We start from the raw sequence: 25,000 nt of genomic DNA on the forward strand, positions 1-25,000 counted from the left end.
TAAAAATGTTGTGAGAAATAAAACAAACAAATAATAAGGAATAAGAATGTTGTGAGAGGAAGAGGAAGAAGTAATAAGTGTTGTGAGAAGTAGGAGAGGAGGAACAGGTAATAAGGAATAAGAATGTTGTGAGAAGGAGAGGAGGAAACAAGTAATAAGGAATAAGAATGTTGTGAGAAGTAGGAGAGAAATGGATAGTAACACAGCATAGCTATATAAAATATTTATTTAGTTAAAAGTACAATGAGGAAATACAAACTGAACTACGAATGATTTGCATCACTGAAGAGATAATATATAAGTCTTTGGATTAAGTTAAATGCAGCTTTTTTATGATTCACTTAACATTTCTTTTGATGACTGAATGACAGGTGTGTGTGTGTGTGTGTGTGTGTGTGTGTGTGTGTGTGTGTGTGTGTGTGTGTGTGTGTGTGTGTGTGTGTGTCATGAGGAGTGAGAGGATGACTGTGATGGATGACTTCTTGACCCACTGAGCAAGAACTTTCACTTCCACAGACAAACGCAAAGCTGACAGACACCTTTCAGAACATCTTGTATAAACACCCAAACAACATTTTCCCCCTCTTCACTCAAAATTTCTCAAGCACGATATGCATTTCCCCCCAGCACAGCACACCTCAAAATGCACTTCATGTATCTATTCACTTATTTTTTCATGCACTTTTTTTCATGTGTACTATCACTTACTTTATGATCAAGGGGCATTCAATATTTCTATCACCACCTTTGTGCTTTTTCAAAGACCCCCTCCCCTAAACACACTTAAGTCACCATAAATATACATGCCACCTCATGTAATGAAAACCTTAGAGGAGATACATTTTTGTACAGCACTCCAGTATTCATCATTTCATTCTCCTTTCCATACATACTTTGTGCTCTTTTTCTCTTTTCCTGTGGCCAGGGACATCTTTACTAACTGACAAGACCAAGAGATGTGAAGTTTTGCCTGGAGTTTTTACAAGTCAAGTCCTGCACTGTTTGTTATTCTGCTATAAACATCTTGGACTTGACTTACAGAAGACCCATGCAACATGAACAAGCTCTCCTTGGTCTGTCAGAAGCTAAGAACAGCCTTCCACTTGCACCTGAGAAAATTATACATGTAAACATCTTTAACATGATGGAATTTGATTTACAGATGACCCATGCACCTTGATTCACCCACCTGGAGTCTTGTCAGCAGCTACAAAGATCCTTGCACTGGCACCTCAGGAAGTTTTATGTGTATTGGTCAAAACTTCCATGCCACCAAATAGGGCTGTGTGACTTGTAACCAATGTAACATGTAATACATTACGATAAACTATAGGAAGAGAATGTGGAAGGACAAGGATGACTGGAATTACTGTTGCTGTCATCACACATGTCCATGAACTCTTGCCACTGCAGGCAAAACCAAAGCAAATGAGACAATGAAATACAAAAGATAACCTGCATTTTAGCAAGGAAAATTAGAATCACCATTACAAAACCTTTACGACATCAAACAAAGCCACTTGACAGATTCATGAGACACTGTATGAAGGCAAACAAGATGAAGAAATGCACAAAATATACATATGAACAAAGGGAGCTACCATTACAAAGCTTTTATGGCATCAAACAAGACTACACAACTTTTTGCCAACTCAAAGTCACAAAATCCAAGTCCTCAAAAATATTACCATTACAAAACTTACATGACGTCAAACAAGACACAACGCTGACCAATTTTGACTTATGAGATGCAGCGTGTATGAACGGAGGCAGACAAGAGAGTGAAACACAGAAAAATATTACCATTACAAAACTTACATGGTATCAAAGAAAACGGCACAACTAACCAATTCAGGCTCACAAGGTATGTAAAAATGAACGCTAACAAGATGAAGGAATGCAGGGGGATATTACCATAACAAGACCAAACAAGACCAAACAACTCCACGACATTTGCAAACCAAGCCTCACATTCACAACACACACAAAACCAAACAGGAGAAAATGATGCACAAATAACCATCCACATTTCATCCACACCATTGCAGCTCAAGACTTGCACACCATCACATGTCTGGCAGCTCCTCTTGGTCCTCCTCCTTGCCTCAGTGGGAGCAGCACTGGCTACAGAACACCTTGGTACTCTTGCATACCCCCATACTGGCTTCTAAATACTGTTCACTGTCCCTGTTAACACTTTCCCATGATTTAGTATGATTTTCCCTTATTACTAACCATTTTGAAGTCTTTCCTTTTGCTCCACAGACCTCTCCTAATTTTACCTGAAAATTACTAAATATATTCTTTTAATTCCCTTTTTTCTTTCATTCATGTTGCTGTTTATCAAGATTTTGTTGCTTCTTGTCTTGTGAGGTGTTGCATGTCGCATTGAAAAGGTTGAACATGAAATTATAACCATTGATTCAGGACTAGTCACTTCCTCCACAACACCAAGCTGGATACAATTGCTCTCCACAGATATATGAAAACCAATGAATCGGTAACATAACCTCTGCCAAAATAGATTATAACCATTGATATAGTACTCATAACTCCTACAATACCATGCCAGATATAACCATTCTCCCAAAATATATGAAAACCAGTGAGTCGGCGCCTTAATCTTTACCAAAATACATTAGAAGTGTTGATACAGTGTTCATAATAACCTTCACAAAATACACTGAACCAACTGATACAGAAGCACACTCATATAAACTCCCCACAAAAGTACTATTCTCACTGCAATCACCCCCAGAATACACAAAACTTTTTGACTTGGTACTCATTACCTCCCTCCACAATACACAAAAACTATTGATTCAATGCCATACTCATCATAAACTTCAAGCACAAGCTTTGAACCAGTACTGTAATTGTTATCCTCCTTGGCTGCCTTGAAAATACTGTCCACTCCTCCCAGTTCCAAAAAGTAGATTAAAACACCATTGATCTAATACCCTGCCCATTAATTATTCCCAATCTTTAAAATACTATGTACTTCAAAATAAGACAAAATATTAGTTGAAACAGTTCATGCATTACTCTTCTTGCTATATCCCTCCCTCTACCCTCTGGAACACCTGTTAACAGCACTGTATTCCCCCTGTTTGTTCACCACCTCACTTTGCAAACTGGAAAAAAATGGACCTCAAGTGAATGCCAAGTTATTGAGTCCACACAGCCTCCTCAGAGCAAGTGTATAGGAGCTCTGTACTGTGTGATCATTTAATATTTCAGCCTCACTTTCTCCTCTCTTCTCCTGGTCATTCAAAAAGAGAAACTTTATTATGTTCTCCCAAAAGCTTTGCCACTCATGTCAAACAAAGTTCACTTCAAACTTTACTTTACAAACACTTCACTTCACTCACAAACTTACAAGCTTTGCCACTCACCTCAAACAAAGTTCACTTCAAACTTTACTTTACAAACACTTCACTTCATTTACTGTTTTAACTTCACACACTTCCAAACAAATTTTACATGTTTTTCTAATAGCTTTGCCACTCATCTCAAACAAACCACTTCAAACTTTAAAAACACTTCACTTGACACACCCTTCACTTCACTTCACACACTTCCAAATGAATTTTACACATTTTCCTAACAGCTTTGCCTCTCACTTCTCTTTGTTTTCCCCATCAGCTTTCACACACTTCTAACTCCATCCTGACTGCCTCACACACCCCTGGCCAGTCTTGATAACACCAGGCACTGTGGGGAGAGATACTGAAGCCGGAAGATGATATGAATGTATGATTTGTGTGTGCATGTGATTGGTAAACTTGTGTTGTGTCAATGTGAGTCTTCAATAGTGCTCCATAACAATTTTTTTTTTCTCTTATACAATACTGGCTTAGCATCTTATCATGAATGCCTCTACCCTTGTGTGTGTGTGTGTGTGTGTGTGTGTGTGTGTGTGTGTGTGTGTGTGTGTGTGTGTGTGTGTGTGTGTGTGTGTGTTTACTTGGATTTTTACAGGACTGAATTAAACTTATAATGTCCTTTGCTTTAAAAACCCAAACAATTATATTTTCTTGAGTTTTATGTACCCTTTCTGTGTGTGTGTGTGTGTGTGTGTGTGTGTGTGTGTGTGTGTGTGTGTGTGTGTGTGTGTGTGTGTGTGTGTGTGTGTGTGTGTGTGTGTGTGTGTGTGTGTGTGTGTGTACGTGTGTGTGTGTGTGTGTGTGTGTGTTTTGCATATGGATACGTCCCTCATCTACCTGTTGAACCTTACAACATACATAGATTAAAAAAGAAGAAACCTAAATACAGAAGCACACTGCACACTATGTACTATGTATACATAAGACCTATCATTATACCTACCTATAAAAATATACATATGTAATCCGTGTACTAGATGCAAGAGAGAGAGAGAGAGAGAGAGAGAGAGAGAGAGAGAGAGAGAGAGAGAGAGAGAGAGAGAGAGAGAGAGAGAGAGAGAGAGAGAGAGAGAGAGAGAGAGAGAGAGAGAGAGAGAGAGAGAGAGAGAGAGAGAGAGAGAGAGAGAGAGAGAGAGAGAGAGAGAGAGAGAGAGAGAGAGAAACATCAGTAGCATTTGGCAGACAGTAAACGGATAAGTAATAGTAATAGTAGGAATAACAAGTCATTTTTTTTATACATCGGAATAAATTTTTTACAAGACTATAATTTTATATTTTCCGCAGACCTTTCTTTTTATATGATCTGCATGAAGGTCACAGTTGATATGGATATGTGGCTATAGGTTATTTTTGGCAGTGTAAGCTTAGTGGCAGGCAGGAGTGAGGGTGGGAGGGGAGGGAAGGTATGGGAAAGGAAACAACGAGAGAGAGAGAGAGAGAGAGAGAGAGAGAGAGAGAGAGAGAGAGAGAGAGAGAGAGAGAGAGAGAGAGAGAGAGAGAGAGAGAGAGAGAGAGAGAGAGAGAGAGAGAGAGAGAGAGAAATACTAGAAGGATGGATATTTTCTTTTGGCAGTGTTAGGTTTGTGGCAGGAATAAAAGAGGAGAGAGAGAGAGAGAGAGAGAGAGAGAGAGAGAGAGAGAGAGAGAGAGAGAGAGAGAGAGAGAAATGAATATATATACTTCAGGATGCCAAAATTTCTGTATATTGGCGATTTAAGTGTGAAGGGAATGTGATTTTGGCAATGATGATGAAGGAAATTGATGAAGAAAAGGAAAGGAGTGGAAAATATAGGATAACAAAGGAGAGGAATGATGGAGGGAGGAGGAAAAGGGAAGAAAGACAGAACAATGCAGGAAAGGAATGATGAGAGAAAGAGGGGAAGAAAATAGGTAAAGGGGAGGTAACACTGAACAAGGAAGACAGGAAAGAAATGCTTAACAGGAGAAAAACAAGAGAAGGGAAAGATAAGACAGAAAAAGGGAGAAGGGAAAGAATGATGAAAGGCAGGAACCAGAGGAAAGGAAGAGGACAAGATAAGTGATTCTGAAGTACTGTAGATATAAACATCAACAGAGAATTAGAGGAAAGGGACTGTGAAAGGGACTGTGGTTGGAGACAAGAGACTGGAGGGAAGAACTGGGACCTAGAGAAAGTGTGGAGGAAGACACAAGAATGAACACTATGGAAGGAAAGACTGAAGAAGACCTGGAGATTGTGTGTGGACTGATGAGAAAGATGAACATTAGGGAAGGGAGGACTGAAGAAGATTTGGAGACATGAGAAGGATGAGCATTAGGGAAGTGATCTACAACAAGACGTAGGAGCAACCCATCAGCCATCCAGCCATGTCAGGGGGAGAGGAGGATGTTAAAAGGATAAAGGCAGGAAGCAACATTTTACTAGCCATCCTAATTCTGAGTGAAAGACAGGCTCCCCACATTCTTGGCTGGTGGAAATGGGCCAATTGTCTGTGTGGAATATGCATCACCACCACCACCATGATCACCAGTACAAGAGGACAGAAATACAGGTTGTTTCATTGCTTCTGTCAAGTGATCAGAGGTGCTCCAGTTAATCCAGGGTTGTTTAATTTGATGCTCCAGTGACTGTGGTAATTATATGACCTTAGCACAGTCCACCACATACAGCTTCAATAAATGAGTCACAACAGTCTAGTCTGCTGAGGATGCAGGAACACGGTAACACTGCTGCTGACTGATGCTCTCACTCACTCACTGATTACATATTCCCATCTTGTTTTAAAATGTGCAGCAAATTTACTTGACTTTTTACAAATATATGACTTACTTGTGTGTGAATAATTGAGTATCTTATATTAAACAGTTTTGGTATTATGATGAAATTTAGTTTGCTGCACTTCTTAACACATGGGATGCATAGTGCAGTGAGGGAAAGCACCAGCCAGCAGCAGTGACACCATGTCTGTGTGCCCCCAGGTGACAATTACTGCGGCAGACTTGATGACATGCAGTGAGGAGTGTGTTGCATCAAGGCAGTGAACACAACACAACCCTGGATGTTAATACACAATTTAACCAACACCTCTTCCCTGGATATGAGTGTGATACAATACTTGAATCACAATCCCCTTCCTGCTCCTGCTCCTGCTCCTCACCCCTGCATCTAGTATGTACAAATGTAGGCACTTCACTGCAGCCAGGCAGGAGTGGCGGCGGCGTAGGAAGGAGGCCGCAGCCACCCCACACTGGTCACAACACAATGATATATGGGAGAATAAACAGTCACACTAAACCCTCCATTCATCCTGGGTTGTTCACACACTCAAGCCGTTCTCTGCTGCATTAAGCACTCTGGGTATAACACTCACTCACACCACCAGCCATCACTGGTCATCACCAGTCATCATAATATACAGGCAGTGACACTCACACTGAGAGAGTAATACATTCTGTTCTGCTAAGTCTTTCACATTACTTTGCTTTGTCACACAAACAGTTAAAACTCTTAGAAATAAGATAAAATAATTTTGCCCTTGTTTCTGAATGAAACATTTTCATTTACAAATCAAAATATATAAACATTACTCCATACAATACTGGAAGTTACATTACATGGAAAAAAATAAATACATAAATTTAATCTGATTTACAAATATTACATATGAATGTTAACTCATTCATAAAAAGGTAATCCATTTGTACATCCATACACACACACACACACACTCATGCACACAGCTCACATCCTTCCTGCCCCACACACACACACACACACACACACACACACACACACACACACACACACATTCCAGCCTTATAAACTAGTCAAGAAAGGTAGGTATGCAGGGCCATCCCAGCACCGAGTGGCCGGCAGCCACTGTCCAGGAGAACACAGCAGCGAGAGTGTGAGAGGCACCAGCGCACCGACAGGACAGCCCTCACGGATGACACCAGTCACCACCAAAAGGTATGCAGTGATACAAACTATGAGACAGAACGGGAAGTGCATCATGCCTGGACAAAATATGCCGTGGACACGAGTTTAAATTAACATATAGTGAGTGCATTTTGATGTGATAATAGTTTGCTATGGACATGAGTTTAAATTAATTAGTGCTAAGTGAATTGCGACGCGAAAAAAATACACTACAGTTTTAAATTAACGTATGGTACTAAGTCTGAATTCTCTTGCAATGAAGAGTGTCATCAGAATCCCAGTGTGTATTTCATCCAGAGCTGGACTGTACTGTACATGAACCATAACAAGTGTGAAACTCCTGACCAAACATGAGCTGGTGTGGCAGGATGTGAGGAAATGGTCACATGCTGGATGATAAAAGAGAGGAGGAGAGGAAAAGGACAACAGCACAGTGAGAAGAAAAGACATCGAGAACAACTGTTACAAAGGTGGAACTCCTGACCAAACAAATGAGCTGATCTAATAGGATGATGTGTAGCAGTGGTCTCATGTTGGATTATAAGAGGGAAGGAGAGCAGAGGAAAAGGTCAAAAGCACACAGGAGAAAAGACATTAAGGAAACTGTTAGAAATGTGAAACTCCCAACCAAACAAATTAAATCATATGATGGGATGATATAAGCAGCAGTCTTAACATGGATTATAAAGAAACAGAGAGAAGGCCACAAAGACAAGGAAGAAGCAATGTTACGGAGGTCTTATGAGTGGTGCCAGAAAGATGACCGTCCCTCCCAAACAACAGGACAGGTAACTGATGCTGTGGTGTGTGCATGAGAAATAATCTGAGCACCAGTTCTGGATCAAACACCCGGCAAGGATCGGTGAAGTCACTGGCGGCTAACTTAAGTACTACAACATACACTATTTGTTGACGTAAACAAACACACACATAATAAACTAAGGTACATATTTGCCTTGTAACATAATTCTACTGGTGTGTCCTAACTACCGATTCTTAAATCAAGCAATCAAAGTCACGGTTCAAATGTCACCTTGTAAAAAAGTCATTCACTAATCACCCTGTTGTGTAAAACCTCTGAAAAAATTACTGGAGTCATTAACTGCCAAACAACAACTGCCCTGACCTCAATACTTCCACTAATGGAGGATACTTCCTGTAGCACCTCCTGCATCCCTGACAGCTTGGCACCCCCAGCACTGCACACCGCCTCCTTCCTCAGTACTCTGACGTGTCACCCGACGTGAATAACATTACATGGCAGTGTTGGAATCATTAAGTTAATCAGTCATAGAACAATAAAAGTACAGCCCCCAGTAAGTGTCCAAAACCTCACTCAAAAATATATGGGCATTTGGGGGTAACTGTTTCAACACACGTCACTCTGCTCTGCCTTGCTCCCTGCCAGCAACACAAGTTTGAACATGAAGCACACACTGCGCTGTTAACACCATCACGAACACTTACAAGACATGGCTCTGATATGTAACTGTTGGCAGAGTAGGCAAGGCGGCTACAGACACAATCTGGCACAAACACACCATCAGGAAAGACATTACTTCTTCCATCTCTTAGATAAAAAAGAAGCGAGTTATTTTCCAGCCCCACAACACATATGATTTCAGGAAAGACAATATTTCTCGTTACTTGTCCATACTCTTAAACTGACACATAGAACACCTCCTCTCCTTCTCATAATTACATAACTTAAGTCATCTTCCAAGTGCACACAACACTGCAAAGTTTCAAGAGTGACATTACCAACTGCTACCAGTCAAAACTCTTGAACTTTATACCTTGCAATGACACATCATCCTCCTCCTCAGATATAAACAATAACAAAGCACATCATCTTCAACTCTGCAATGCTTAAACAGCTCCTCCACTATTGATCCAGTGCCTTCTGTACTACAACACCTTGGATACCATGACAAACTGCATCATTTCCTGCATTTACAGCACCTCAGAACCCTAACTGCATAAGAACACCCAACACACCCCACTGAAGACCCTCCCTCAGAGCGCCATTCCCTGTGCATGATCCATAAGACATGACTTTGCATAGCCAGGGTGGAATGTGATCCTGCTGGACTGTGGCTGAGCTGGGGATCTGAGGATAAGACAGTCCACACTGCACAGAGTGAGTCAGTGCCAAGGCAGCTATAAAAAAAAAAAAAAAAAAAAAAAACTTTGTGTGTACATGTGTTGGCTTACTTCCCAGTACCCTAATGCAAAGCTCGGTCACCTCCTGGCTTACTGGCACATTGCAGTCACTGTCGATAAATTAACAGATATAAAAATATGAGATTAGCTCTTAGCAACGTCAGGTACGAGTTGACGTGCCCCAACACCATTGCCACTACACGCAAACACAGCAATGCCTCACAGGTAACCACTGTGATGTCACCCAGTCTTGTTGGCCTCTCATTCCTATACTCCCTAAGACTCTCAGCGCCTCAACAAACAGCTCTATAACAGTGCACTGTGGCACGACCATATAGGGACTGCCACGTGTAGGCTTGATGGATTCTTGCAGCTTCCCTTATTTCCTCATGCCTCTTAAGATGGTGGCCCCTTGTGTTCAGCACAGGAAGGCACCACACACAGCAGTAACAGAGGTGGCGCCTGCCTTGTATCGGCCACCAGCTGGGAGCCAAGCACAGACCCTAGACAACCAGGCTCCTTTGTAGTACATCTAGCCTAGTGAGAGTTTCAGACCACTCTTCATCCCTGAGCCAAGTGTGATGTCAGGCTACAACACTAGTCCTCCTCCTCCTACTCCTCCTCCTCACTCTCCGACCACCCACCCTTGTTGCGCTTCCTGGTGCTGGTGGTGGTGCTCCTCACGCCCCAGCACACCTCCAGGTCGTCCGCAGCCCCATCCACCTGGGTGATGGCGAAGTGGTTGTCATACGCCGTGGTGGTGGTGGAGGAGACGCTGGAGTCGTATTGGTAGTCGGTGTTTGCTCTGCTGCTTCCCAACACGTCCTCAGACTCCAGATCCACCACCTCGTAGGCATCCGGGTGGTACAAGTTCTCTGACTCTGAAACATTGGTGCCTCGTTGGGGATGCGGGACTGACTTGAGGTGCCACAACAAGCTCATGTGTAATAATAACAAATAAGTCCAAATAAGTACATAAGTAAAATAAAATGTCTATCTATATGTAGCCAGGGCCCGTGGATGATAGCCTACCCTACCATGCAATGCCCCTCCACAAGAACATAAGAACATAAGAAAATATGGGAAGCTGCAAGAAGCCATCAGGTATGAAATATACTGACCTATTTCCACCTATCATCCTCATCCATAATTTTTCTAAATATTCTTTTAAAGCTGCCTAATGACTCAGTACTAACAACCTGATTACTGAGTCAATCCAGCAAGCATTAAATGTTTTTTTTCATTTTTTTATGTAACAGGGCATTGATTATGGATAAAAACAAACTATAAAAAAAACTGAGGTGCAAAGAGCCATCCAAAATTGAAGGATAAGTGTCTTGAAACCTCCCTCTTGAAAAAGTTCAAGTCACAGGAAAGAGAAAATACAGAAGCTGGCAGGGAGCTCCAGAGTTTACCAGAAAAAGATACGAAAGCCTGAGAATACTGGTCAATTTTTGCCTTTTAGAGAGGTGGACAGAATGAAACTGAGAGAAAGTAGAAAGTGTTGTGCAGCAAGGCATGCAGAAACAAGATCAGAAGAGCAGTTAGTGTAAAAATAGTAGTTGAATATACTAAGAGATGCAACACAGCAGCAATGAGAGAAAGGCTGAAGACAGTCAGTGAGAGGAGAGGAGTTGATAAGAAGGAATGCAAGTGAAGTGTTAGTGATGATGAATGTGACACACTAAGACTCACCCTCCTCATGGTCATGGCTGATAGTGAGGTTGACGCGCTGCTCTAGCTTGTAGGCATCAGTGAGTGTCTCCAGGGTGTCCAGGGCATGGCTGAACTGTATCATGGGCAGCTGGCTGGTGACGCGCAGCAGCCGCAGCAACACACCATGGGCCAGCTGCTGCTTCTCACTCACGCCAAGCTCTGCAGGGACGGGAGGGAGTCAGGCTGAATGAACTGACTGACATAACACAAGGAAACACGAGAAATAATGGCAGACGGTGAGGGCAAATGAATAAACAAACAGACAAACAAAAAGATACAAGAAAAGCACAAGACAGATAAAGGTAAGGATTGTGGCTAAACAAATAAAGAAAAAAACAGATTATCAAAGACATAAGAAACAAATAAAACCAATAAAGGCAGGGAGTGAAGGTAAATGAATAAAAGACAGACAGATGAAGACACATAAAGAACAAGACAGATAGAAGCAGGGAGTGAAGGTAAATAAATAAACAGAGACAGACACACAGAAGGCAACAAAAAGACAAGAAGACACCACCACACACTGACTGAAACAAGAACTACACAAGCAAAGCAGTGAACACACACACACACACACACACACACACACACACACACACACACACACACACACACACACACGACCTACCAGTGTCCAGTGGGGTGAGCATGGAGAGGTCAAAGGAGGGTTCAGTGTGCCTGGCCTTCTTCCTCTTGGTCATTTTCCTGCCAGTAGATGTGACAGCACGGACCCCATTTGTGTGTGAACTCTGAAGGGTGAGACACTTCCTTCACTGTACAGTTGTGGTTGTGTCAAGTAACCTCTGCCACTTATCTCTACAGAGTCCTGGCTTCTCCATGAATCTTAAGCTCCCTGATTTAATGACAAACTTACAAAAATTAACATGAATATCAGAGAAGGCATTGTGAGAGGGAATAAAAAGCCATCCGACCATGCAAAGAAAAATAAAGGTATTAAGCAAAATGATAGCAAAATGATGACGATGATGAAATTTTACACACTTTTCATGCACCACCATCAAAGTAAACACCACAACACAGCAAGCACAGCTCACCCCATTGCTGAGAGTGTTTGCCGCCAGCCTGGCACCAACCTTGTCCCCAGCTCTGTTATGCGCTGTGGGACGTATTGGTGCCCTGGCAACCTTCTCCCCCCTGTTGATTGGCGGCCTGCCGATGGGCCGTCCTGAGGGCCTCTCAGGGGGACCACCGGCCACCCTCTCTGAAGCAGTGGTGGGTTTGATGGTGGGCCGGCGTACCACCTTAGATACTGTGAAGGAGCCCTCAGGGAACTTGGCGGCAAACTGCTGCTTGGGCAATATCTTGGGCAGCTTGTCAGGAGGTGACATGACACTGGGGCCACCCGGGACCTTCTCTGGGGAATTCCTGCGGGAGGGGATGGTGGTGGTGTTACTGGTCACTGGTGATGGGGAACTGAAATGTTAGGGATGAAAAATGTTTAGAAGAAAGTTATTATTATTGGTGAAGAATGCATTGTCCTTAGAAGTTATTATTATTATTATTGGAGGATGCAATATGCTTACAAGAAAGTTATTATTATTTTTGAGGAGACAGCCTTGATATATTTATGTATGCATTATTGTTTTCATTACTGTATTATTAATGATTAAAAATACCAAATAAATTGTTGTAGTAACTCTGATGCAATCTACATTCCAAAAACCAGAAAATACTCAAGGAGTATGTCAAGAATTAAGAGACAGTTATTATTATTATGACTCATTAAATGATGTTAAACTATAAACTTAACTAATAATCTTACTAAACTAACCTTAAAAAAAAAAAAAATAATTAACTAATTAATTTCCCAACTCTATCACTCACTCAATAACAAACTCACAATCTATCCTGTCCTGACTTTACTAACAATCAATCACTAATTAACAAACTAACTCCTATCCTATCCTATCATAACCTATAGATAACTTAACCCAACTATCCCATCATATCTTGACCTAAGCTAACCTAAACTAAAACTCATCCAATCACTAACAAAACTAACTAAACCAACCAACTCACTCACCTATCCTAACTTACCCTAACCTAACAGCACCCCAAGCCCCACACAGACAAGTAAGGTTCTCTCACTCCTCACCTAAGCTCTAGCTGCTCCTGTGCATCCCTGGCACTGCCCACCACCACCATCTCATTGGGGGAGAACTGTGATTTTTTGAGCTTGACTGTGATCTTTTCATGGTTGGGGAGGCTGGAGGTTGGAGTGTGGAAACTGTCAGGGGTGGTGGGACTCTCAATGGGGGTGATGGAGAGATGTGGGCTGCTGTAGATGGGTGTGGTGGAGAGGGTGGTGGTTGGGGTGGTGTTGGTGGAGCCAGGTGGTGTCTTCTTGATCTGAGAGATGGACACCATGCCATTTGGGGACAGGACTCTCATGGGCTCCGGAACCAGGCATGGTGGGGAGAGCGTCTGATGGGGAGAGGGGCATGGAAATTAATGGTATGAGAAAAATAAGCAGAAATACATATCAAAATTGGAAAGGGTGATTTTCAAGTGTATAATATGCCTGCAGTGATGCTGTACATGCTGGAGAGAGAGAGAGAGAGAGAGAGAGAGAGAGAGAGAGAGAGAGAGAGAGAGAGAGAGAGAGAGAGAGAGAGAGAGAGAGAGAGAGAGAGAGAGAGAGAGAGAGAGAGAGAGAGAGAGAGAGAGAGAGAGAGAGAGAGAGAGAGAGAGAGGTATGCAAGAAAGGATGAGGAGGAAGATGAGACAGAAAAATTATTAAAAAAAAGAGCTAAAATGTTTATCAGACAACAATATCTAAAGTAAAGGAGAAGTGTTCCTAAAATATATAAAGCACTGATAAATATCTGTATCATGAGTGTGCCAGAAAGTATAAGAGGCAAGGCATGACTGATAATCAAACATTAGCCAATCAAAGCATTTCTTCTGTTGTTCTCTAAGATTCTGTTGGTTATAGGGTGCAACATTAACTGATGAAGAAAAGAAGACCCTCATCAAGGTAAGAAATCAACCTAACCTAACCCCTTAGAGTGTAGAATGAGTGAATGAGCCACACCTGGTGACCGCCAGTGAAGAACCTTGGGGGTGTGTCGTGCACGTGGGTGTCATAGACCACCAGGGTGCGGGCGTCAGGACTCAGCCGCAGCCGGATCAGCCGGGGACACCGCTCGCTGAGGGGTGGATGAGAGAGGATGAGGGGGTCATGTTACTATTGAGAACTGAGAGATAAGTGTGCATACTTCCATCTTTTAATAAATGAATGAGAATGACAGCTACATTACTTTTGGGAACTGAAAGATAAGAATGCATACCTCCATTTTTTAATAAGTGAATAAGGGTGACAATTTAACTATCAGGAACTGACATCAGGAACTGACAGATAAGTGTGCATATCTTCATTACTAAGTGAATGTGTGGGTGACATGTTAATATTGGGAATTGACAGATAAGTGTGAGCACTTTCATTTTCAAATAAGTGAATGAGTGTGACATGTTAATACTGGAAAGTGAGGGAGGTGTGAAAATTGCTATTTTTAATATGAGGGTGGCAGTGACATGTTAATACTGGGAATTGAGAGAGATAAGAGCAAGTGGCTGGGGGAGATAACTTCGTACATGTTGGGAGCCTGGGGACAAATGACTTTTCTATTTTAAAATAAGTGAATGAGGGTGACATGTCAATATTGGGTGAGAGAGAGATATATATGTAAGAATCTCCATTTTTGAGAAAGTGAATGAGGGTGAACTGAGAAAGATAAGGGAGCAAATCTTCACTTGCAGACATATCTAAGCCATCCTTTACATATACCAAGAAATTATATGGGAAATGAAGTGTAAATCTGTCAATATAATCACATGAATTGAAAAGCACACAGATGAAATAAAGAACTAACTTGAAAAATAAAATTACAAAAAAATAATACTGTCACTACCACTAAAACTAATGCTATTACTACTGCTACAACAACTACTAACAATAATAAAAACAATAAAATATACAGGCTTAACACACTCACACTAGATTAACTGAGTCACAGGGAAATGTGATGACCTAAATCCATCAAAACAAAACAAATAAGGAAAAAAATGCATACAACACATCATATTTTCTCCTGTGCCAACAAACACCATAAAAAAAAATAATAATAATAAATAAAATAATCCACTATGCATTAAACCTTGAAATATAAAAGCACACAGCAAAATAAAGAGATTAGATTATAAAGTTCCCTGACATTATCTATTTTCTATTAGGCAAGTTCATTCAGAATCCTGAACATCAGGGTTAGTGCAATAAGCAAGCAGACACACACATGGCAGCCCCTGTGTCATACATTTATATATATGCCCACCTGTCATCCTTGTTCATAAATGTCAAAGTCTTGCATCAAACTTCACTATAACTTCACACTTGTCTGATTATCAAATGTATTTCAGTCACCCACCACTATGCCTGAGAACTAATTTATTTCTTTTTTTTCCTTCTCAAGTTAGCACCACCTTATAACTACCCATAAGTTTGCCTTTATCTCTCAAAAGCTTCCTATCAGCAGCACAGAATAAAGAATTAAAGCAAACACAACAGTCTGGGTCACAACAACCTGTAATACAAGGAATGAAACTGCAAGGGAACAAAATTGCATAACTATTAATCCAGGCAGGCCGCGCCCTACCCTTGGGCTGGCTGGGAGGGGGGCCATCCCACCCCCCTCATATTTCACCTCTCTTCCCATCCTTCCACCTTATCTACACCACTCAGGAAGGCCAAACCTTTATAAATAATCATAAACACCACACACAGGTAGGCAGGACAGGTGGCAAGAGTCAGACAGATGAGTAATTAACAAAACGCGGATAAGAAGCGAGAGCGACTTTTCCTCCTCCTCTTTCTCCTCCCCGCAGATGTTATTTCACTCCTATTTCCACCCTTCCACTTCCTCCATACAGCCCACAGATGTTCCGCAAGCATATATCAACCTAAAGAACACATACAGGTGGCCAGGGCAGGTGATGGGGCCCTGAAAACCCCGAAATTACCAAAACTCATGGATTTGCCCCAAAACAAAGGGTTTCCTCGGCACCCTCGATTTTCTCTCACCCACTCTCCTTCTTCCCTTCCTCCTCTCACTCCTCCTACGCCTCCATGCACTGAATACACAGCCTGTACACATGACACTCACTCGTTCCCAGGTCTGCCAGGTCGACCGTTGTCCACAGAACACTGGTAATCAAGCTGTCCGTATTTAAGGCGAAAATTAAGGTCCCGCATCTGCTCCACAGTCAGAGAGTAATTTTCTAACTTGACGGCCTTTTTGAGCACCAGGCGAAGACCGTAGATCTCCCGGTGCTTCTCAATGGCCTTGTTGACATCCCGGTAACAGATGAAGCTCCTCCCGTTGTGCAGGGGGGAGAATTGTGCTAAATGAGGCGGCGGCGGCGGCATTCTGTCAAGACCACATCGAGGAGGAGACTGAGGGTGAGGGACGACGAGGGCCTGGCCAGCGTCCCAATCCTGCTGTTATCGTGGGGAACAATACCTCATGCATTTATCCCAATTACAACTGTCATTTTATGTTATATACAGCATGGGAACTATCCCCTATGGTGTCTAAGTTATTCCAGTGCCCTTATTTCAATGTGTATCTGGGACTTTGGGAGTGTGTAGAGGAGGAGTCGAGCGTTGATTTGTCTGTTTTGTGGGTTGTAGTGAAAGAGTGTTGTTATAGCTTAACTTTTGTCATGCGTCGTGTGTGAAGGGATTCTATGTGGTGTGTGTACGTGATCACTGTAGTTGTTCAAGTGAGGGTGTGAGTCAGAAATAGAGTATAAACTGAATGTTAGTCATTGGGTATATGAGTGGAAAAATAATGATAAACAAATACGTACAAAGTAGATTTCTATAAGAATCAGGCTAGAAGTATCATACACCCTATGTATAGTATAGTTATTTATGTGTATATAACATAAATCATGGATAAAGTAAAAGGTGGTCAGCAAATGTATCCTACTGATATGAAGAAAACAATGATATAAAGGCATCCACAACTAATAAATCATCATAAACAGAATGTGAAGTAAGCAAAATACAGTTACATTAAAGAGTATAAGAGATTGAAGGAGAGGAGCAAGACAAAGCCGAAGTCAGAGGAAGCATTAGGAGAGCGACAACGCCTCAAACTCTCACGTATCTGGGCAGTATTTCATTTTCCTTACTAAACTCCCTGCCTCGCCTGTAACACCCTGTCTAACTTTAAGATTAGGGTCCACATATATCACCAAAACCCGACATGGTGGTGAAAACCAACGTAATCCTTTGTATATGGGTAAATTAACGAAAAACTGAAAGCTTTCTTCGCCATTACTGTCTTAATGAAGGAAAATTGAGGCTAAGTTTTCTCCCCGATTTCTCCGTGCTAAAAAGATGCGATTTCCATAACCTTACAATAACTGGACCTCTTCACTTAACTAACTGGGATACTGGGAGGAGAGACAGAGGGAATGTAATGTTTGTTACGGTATTTCACTACTATGATAAAACATCTCCGTAAGAATTAGGCTTAGTTGTAAAAGAGTGACAAGTAAGGAAAGGAAAGGTACTGATGGAGGAAGCTGAGATGGATGGCTGAAATGACTAGTACAGCTAAATACACATTATGAGATTAGTGAAGGAATAAGGTAAGCGAAAATGGGTCAGATAGGGGAAAGAAAGTTAGTTATGGAGGAAAAAAATAATTAAATAGCAGAGAGAGAGAGAGAGAGAGAGAGAGAGAGAGAGAGAGAGAGAGAGAGAGAGAGAAACAAGAGATAAATAGCTAAAAAGATAGTAACGGAGAAAATCTAATCGTGTAGACAGGAAAGAATGAGAGAGAGAGAGAGAGAGAGAGAGAGAGAGAGAGAGAGAGAGAGAGAGAGAGAGAGAGAGAGAGAGAGATTAATATAACCACATTAGTAAACAGACACAGAAAAATATATAAGTAAATAGATAAATGAATAGATAAATAAATAAATGAACACGTCTTTAACAGATAAATAAGCAAATATATAATGATAACACTTTTCGTACCACAAAAAATAAATAAATAAATAAAAAAATAAAAAGAAGAAAATATATATATAATAGATAACAAATTTTCATTAAGTTTTCGCTATTTAGACATCCAATGAAATCCCTCCATCCACTACCCAGCCAGCCAATCACCTTCACACATATTCATCTTCGTCTTACTCCAACTTAACACACCAATTAAAATAAATAAATAAATAAAGGAATAAGATTAAATCACTCACCTTTTTTCTCACTTTTTGTTAACGAGCAATCTTATTTTTTCCTCTGCTTTTCCCTTCAACTTTTCCCATATTTACACATGGTAGCTGGTTCTTACTCGTTTTCTTTTAACTATGCTCGTCTTTTTCTCCCTCTCCAGTCAAACATCAGCCCCTCAAGTCCTCTACGCAGCCCTTCCATCTCCTTCTTGTACTGCCTCGTCTCCATCCAGCTACATTCAGTTTTGTCTATTCTCGAACCATATGAAACACATCTGCGCCTCACCTCCACTACTTTCAAAAGACTCTAGTTGAAATTATACGGGTTTTTCAGGGTGTTTTCATGGTTCTAATGACAGATTAACAACATTTCTACATAATTAACAGAATGAAGACTTTTGAAAACCCAGTAAATCATGTATGTTGCCTTTAAAGATAGTCGTGGTGAGAGCAAAATGTTTCAGAATAAGGATCTTCTGCCCACACACTGTTCCTCTCTTCTCATAGTGTTGGTGCCATTCTAATCTCTTCTGCAGCCTCCTCCCCGCACCATCCTTGCTCTCAAAGAAGTAAGCAACGTGGATAAGCAAGTATGTGCCTTTTATCTCAACAAGCAAGAACTGATAAATAGGCAAGCAAATATAAGAGAAGAACGAAACAATCTGAAACTAGGAAATACAAAAGTAAACACGGAAGATGAATCGACTATACAAAAAAAAAAAAAAAAAATACAGTCGAATATAAATAAACAAGGAAAATGAATAAATAGATAAGTGAATAGATTAAAAAGCAAACAAGCGTGCGAACAATCAAGCAAACGGAAATGGAAACAAAAAAATTAGATAAAAAAATACTCCCATACATACATCATTAAAGATAAACAATATACGAAATATACGCACACTTTCACACACCACTGGTTTAGGGTGAAAAAAAAAAAAAAACATAAATGAATGAATGAGAGAGAGAGAGAGAGAGAGAGAGAGAGAGAGAGAGAGAGAGAGAGAGAGAGAGAGAGAGAGAGAGAGAGAGAGAGGCATGGGCAGGATTGTTTTAACTAAAACCGGATTATTTAAATCGTATTACTTGCAATCAATTTAAGTTAAAGTAAAAAAAAAAAACGAAGATTTATTATCTATTTATTTATTTATCTATTTATTTATTTATTTATTTTATTTTATTTTATTTTTTCACCCAACGCGATTATCCAAACTGTGCAGTTCCTCATGTTAGTGTGGGTTTCACGTCTCTGCCGACAGATTCATCGTGTTTTGATTTTCATGAGAACAGCGAACAAGAATGAGTTGGAGGTGGAGGCTTCAGCACACTTGTTGAGGCAAGGGTTGACATTACACTCGTGACGCACATCCGATCAGCGAGATGACTCCATTGTAAGGATTCCTTTCAGTATATACTTTCGATTTATACAAAAAAAAAAAAAAAAAAAAAAAAAAAAATCCATTATTGGTTTCTAAAAAAAAAAACATAAAAAAAAAATTAGTATATCACTTTCGTTCATCCTCCAAGTTCTGAATGTATCTACAACTAGCGGTGTGACTAATTAGTACTTTCTCAGGTTCTACTGTTCTATTTTTTTCTTGCTAATCAAGTGCTTCGTCATTTTTAACTTTCGTTGCTGTATGAAAAAAAAAAAAACATTCTTTCTGTTTTGAGAAATTCAAGTAGTGTATAGTGTGGTGCAGTACAAGCTACACCAATTCTGCTCCTTATACTGAGTAGCGCCGTGCGTCACCTCCTGCCTGACGAAGGCCGCTGTTTTCCTGTGACTGGTTAGACCAAAAAGGATAAATCTCTTTATTAGACCTCTTTGGGTTAAACAATCCAAAACCAAACCTTGAGGCCCCACCCACTTCCACCAGAAGGGAGGCGGAGGGGAAGGAGGAGGAGGTACCGGAAGGGGGGGCAGGAGGAGGAGAGTGATCGGATGAAGTAATAGCAGAATTAATAATGGAAAAGTGATTATGTCGGAGGAGGAGGAGGAGGAGGAGGAGGAGGAGGAGGAGATGAGACGAAGACTATGGCTTGGGTTGATGACTAGCGACTAACAATGTTCGCAGCGTTGTTCCTTTGTCTACAATATGCACAGCTTGTATACTGCACCTCACCTTCTACGTCTGTCGCACACAGGACTGCATTCTGAAAAACTTCTGCACAGCACCCCCACCACTTCCAAAAGGCCCAAGTTGAAATTACGGGTTTTTAAGGATGTTTTTATAGTTCTAGTGACAGATTCACAAGATTTTTGCATTACTGAAAGGAGAAGCAGTCTTGAGAATCCGGTTGATCATCTGTGGCCTTTGAAAATAGTCGTCATAAAGGAACAACGCGTTTCTGAATAAGGACCATAGTAAATATACGAATAGAAACCTAACACTGCATATAACTGGTGGTGGTGGCGGTGGAGGATGTAGACAACGGGATAAGGAAGGCGGAGGAGGAAAGGATGGTGGAAGAGATGGGGGAGGAAGTGAGGGGAGTACTGGAGGGAGGAGGAGGATAGGGGGGATCAGAGGAAGCAATAGCAGACAATACTAGTTCAAAGTAACTGGAGGAGGAAGAACAGATGGAGGAGGAGGGGGAGAAGGAGATGGTGTGGTGGTGGTAGGGAGGATGAAAGGGATTGGAGAGGTGGAGGAGGAGGTATTGGAAGGGAGGGAGGGAGAAGAGACAGGAGGCTGGTGATGGTGGTGGTGAGGGGGAGAAGGGGGACGCACTGATTGTGGGGGTGGGCGTGGAGGGAGGGGGTGGACTAAGTGGGGCAGGTTAAGAGGGTGGAAGCTGAATGTTTGGTTTGTGGGGGACCAATGACAGGAACACAGCAGCTCTTACCAGTCAGGTGACTCTCGGAGCGACTCACTACAGGAGGCAGGGCTGGCACTAGATTTCCTGCTCCAGAGTGTACATCCCTAGTGCGTCACGTGTGATGGACGTTCCTCTTGTTTCTGCTGCCTCATTAGTCACGTGGCTTGGTTTGACAGACATCACTCAACTTTTAAACTCTTCTTTTGATGTTGAGGAGTCACTTTTTTTTTATTTTAGTTTATCTATTTATTTATTTATTTATTTATTTATTTTTACGCAAGGGGAAAGTAGCATAGCATAACAAAAATATGGAAAAAAGACCCACCTAGGCGCCAGTTCCCAAACGGAGGTAAAAAGAAAATAAATGTTCATCAAGGAAGCTGTTAACGTGCGAGGCAGTCATCGTGTTGGTGCCCCTCGGTGACAAGTGCACGGTACTAAAGCATGGGCTCACTCAGTAATGCCAAAGCTGTAATACATGAAAACATCTTCAACAACTTAAAAAAAAAAAAGTATATCACAAGAGCGTAATTTGAATTTAAAAACTCGATTAAAAATAAAAAAATAGATTAAAGATTCGATTTCCTCCAACCCCGTGCATGAGGAGCATCCCAGACCTACGTGCGAACTTACAAACACACGAACATGCACACAGTTATGTTAACAGTTAAGAATCTGGAGTTACTGAACTGTTCAAACCTCTTAGTCTTTATTTTAACATTCGCTCAGTAAACAGGTAAACGATTAGTCAAATGAAGTACACAGCGTCTTAATTGGTGCCATTGCCAACTGAAGGGCTAAGAATACAGGCCACTAATAGCAGAAAAATGACTGAATTGTTTAAACCTCTCATACTTTATCTTAACATTCGCTCAGTAAACTGGTATACGATTAGTCAAATGAAATACATAACAATTCTAACTTTCTCATTGCTAGGTAACTACAACCGCTGCCAAAGTGTAAACTATCCCACTGACTCCCCCTGTACTCGTATTCCCTGCCCTCCCTCTGCCGCAGGCCTCACGCGTCATCATGTTATCACCGATGTCATTTAATTTGTCAAGATTCTTTATAGTAGAATGATGATGTTGCCGGGATCATCATCATTATCAGCACCACCATTACACCAGACACTCTCCTCTCACCACTACACCACCGCCCTGCTTGTTGCCCCGCGCCCTGCCTCGCTCCCCTCACACCAGACGCCAGCCAGCCTGCATTCAGAAACGCTCAGCTCCCTCGCCACGACTATTTACAAAGACCACTGAGATAATTAGCCGGGTTCTCAAGAGTGTTTTTCCTATTAATAATGTAGAAATCTTTGTTAATATGTCACTGCAGCCGTAAAAATAAATAAATAGATAAGAAAAAAATGAATAAAAACGCGTGTAGCTTCAACTAGGACCTTTTGAAAGTGAAGGTAGCAGGGAAGAGGTGTTTCAGAATGCGGTCCTAATTACAGGCGAACCAGAGGAGTTACAATTGGAGAAACAGTCAAGATGCAGCGGCAGTGAGTGCAGCAAAGTAAGGCGGTGTTGTCAATGGCTATACTCACAGAGCGCACCTTCTGCACCGCCGTCAGGAGACCCCAGGTAAGCCGCGGAGGGAAGGGTGCTGCAGGGCGCTTCACTTCACCCGCCTGTCTGGACACAACTCTGTACACTCGCTCCATTGCTCTCCTTAGAAGCTCTGATTTGTAGTGACTGTTAGTTTTATCTACTCTGTTTTTTATAGACTTTCAATACGTATTGAGAAAGTAATCGATCATTCCAGTGACTCACACCGCCTCTTTCCGTTCAATGTTCACTCTTTTCCTACAGCCCACTCTTTACTCGACAACATTCACACACACATACACACACACACACACACACGAGAGAGAGAGAGAGAGAGAGAGAGAGAGAGAGAGAGAGAGAGAGAGAGAGAGAGAGAGAGAGAGAGAGAGAGAGAGAGAGAGAGAGAGAGAGAGAGAGAGAGAGAGAGAGAGAGAGAGAGAGAGAGAGAGAATTTTAACTTTGAAATTTCTAGGTTATGGAAGTGTTTAAGAAGCTATGGTTAGTTAGTTTCTCTCTCTCTCTCTCTCTCTCTCTCTCTCTCTCTCTCTCTCTCTCTCTCTCTCTCTCTCTCTCTCTTGGCTGTTATTGGCGATTTCTGTTCTCTCTATTGCTCTTTTTTTTTTCTCCCTTATTTTCTTCTTACTTTATAATGTTTTCTGTTCTTGCTCATGTTCTCCTTATTTCGCTTTTCTTCCTTTTTTTTGTCTTTCTATAGTCATCTACAATTTCTAAAAGACATAATTTTTGTACTAATCTCTTCAATACGTACTTTGTAGGTTAGCAAAAGATGAAAATAACCTCATATTTCATTTTACCCTTTATGCCCAGTCAAACAGTTCATTACAGTGGCCTCAGTGTTGACAAAAGACGATCATAGCGCTGAAAAAGTTAATGAAGACTTACCACACGCACCGGTAAAAGAATTAGTCTCTGTGATCTAGCGTGCTCCACCGCCACCAGCGCCACCAACACCAGACTGAGGCCAGTATTCAGGAACGCCTTGCCCTTCTCACCACGACTATTTTTCAAAGGCCACAGAGATGATTAACTGGCTTTTCAAGAGTGTTCCTCCTGCTAATAATGAAGAAATCTTATTAATCTGTCACTAGGACCGTAAAAAAAAAAAAAAAAAAAACACCCTCAAAATCCACGTAATTTCAAGTAAAGCCTATTGAATGTGGAAGTGAGGCTCAGAAGTGTTTCAAAATATTGTCCTCAAACCCACCATTGCACTCTGTTTGTGTGGCCAGGACGTGCTATCATGGAGTCTCCCTCTGACGCGGTGCTGCCAAAATGAACTGGATAAACTATGGTAGCTATCTGAAGTAAGTAACAGAGATAGTGATGAAGGAGTGTGGCAGTGTTTTGATAGTGAATTAAACGTGAAGTAACTATGGTTGTTGTATGTACGTTCAAATGTCGTCACTTTGAACAGATGTAATAGAAAATCAGTAAATACACAAAGAAAGAAAGAAAGAAAGAAAGGAAGAAAGAAAGAAAGAAAGGAAAAAAAGGCAGGAAAGGAAGAAAGAGAAATGGCTCTGCTTCTTCTGTATGTACGTTCAAATATCGTCACTGTGAACAGATGCAATAGAAAATCAGTAAATAGACAAAAAAAGACAGAAAAGGAAAAAAAAGAAAGCAGGAAAGGAAGAAAGAGAAACGGCTTTTGTTCAGGAAAAAAATAAAAATAAAAGACAGAAGAATGAGTGTGCATACGTATATATTTATTTATTTCTTCATCTGCTTAAATATTTGTTCATTTATTCACATTTATTCGCATTTCTTTACCTTGTCACCTTAATCCGTTTGGCCTACTGTTTTGTTTATTTACTTTCATTTATCTTTTTTCTTATTTATTCATTCATTTATTCAAGCATCATGTTGTGCCGGTGGTCCCTGTGTAAATGTGTCTTGTCCTTCACGCCGCACACGCATTCCTGGACCCTGTGAAGTTCAGTGAAGTTAACCCAACACTCCTGGTCCACCGCACGGCAGACATACATACATACATACATATATACATACATACATACATACATATTTAAGTGGATCTATACATCGTTTCATACATAGATATATATTCGTAAGTATGTAAGTATTATAAACAAGAAAATAAATACGAATACATGATGATGATGATGATGATGGTAATGATGATGATGATGATAGTG

General features: G+C 41.1%; 1 protein-coding gene and 1 long non-coding RNA gene across 4 annotated transcripts in view; both read right to left on the reverse strand.

The window, feature by feature from the left end:
• Window positions 1-210: 210 nt before the first annotated feature.
• Window positions 211-16,902, reverse strand: LOC135113128 (titin-like). Of its 3 annotated transcripts, none has more exons than XM_064028200.1 (7): window positions 16,365-16,902; window positions 14,240-14,354; window positions 13,301-13,629; window positions 12,240-12,570; window positions 11,813-11,933; window positions 11,164-11,343; window positions 211-10,349 (listed from the first exon to the last, which is right to left on the reverse strand). In XM_064028200.1, exons 1-7 carry the CDS (start codon window positions 16,625-16,627, stop codon window positions 10,081-10,083), a joined length of 1,608 nt encoding a protein of 535 aa, XP_063884270.1. In that variant the 5' UTR covers window positions 16,628-16,902; the 3' UTR covers window positions 211-10,080. The 3 variants fall into 3 exon arrangements, with proteins under 3 accessions (XP_063884270.1, XP_063884269.1, XP_063884271.1); XM_064028199.1 differs by having other exon boundaries at window positions 12,240-12,618; XM_064028201.1 differs by lacking the exon at window positions 16,365-16,902 and adding an exon at window positions 15,537-16,316 and having other exon boundaries at window positions 12,240-12,618.
• A 7,636-nt stretch (window positions 16,903-24,538) lies between these two features.
• Window positions 24,539-25,000, reverse strand: part of LOC135113135 (uncharacterized) — a 7,533-nt gene continuing 7,071 nt past the window's right edge. The window contains exon 2 of the long non-coding RNA XR_010274722.1: window positions 24,539-24,773. This is a non-coding gene — a long non-coding RNA (uncharacterized LOC135113135). The remainder of the gene's footprint in view (window positions 24,774-25,000) is intronic.

This window comes from Scylla paramamosain, chromosome 25 (genome assembly GCF_035594125.1).
Source record: "Scylla paramamosain isolate STU-SP2022 chromosome 25, ASM3559412v1, whole genome shotgun sequence".
Taxonomy (NCBI): Eukaryota; Metazoa; Arthropoda; class Malacostraca; order Decapoda; family Portunidae; genus Scylla; species Scylla paramamosain.

Excerpts from the sequence above, each read along its gene's own strand:
- LOC135113128 (XM_064028199.1), bottom strand. The coding sequence starts at position 16,627 with ATGCCGCCGCCGCCGCCTCATTTAGCACAATTCTCCCCCCTGCACAAC. Across the intron at positions 11,934-12,239 it reads CAAACACTCTCAGCAATGGG|AGTTCACACACAAATGGGGT; the intron begins GTGAGCTGTGCT and ends CTCACCCTTCAG. Across the intron at positions 11,344-11,812 it reads GCTCACCCCACTGGACACTG|AGCTTGGCGTGAGTGAGAAG; the intron begins GTAGGTCGTGTG and ends CCGTCCCTGCAG.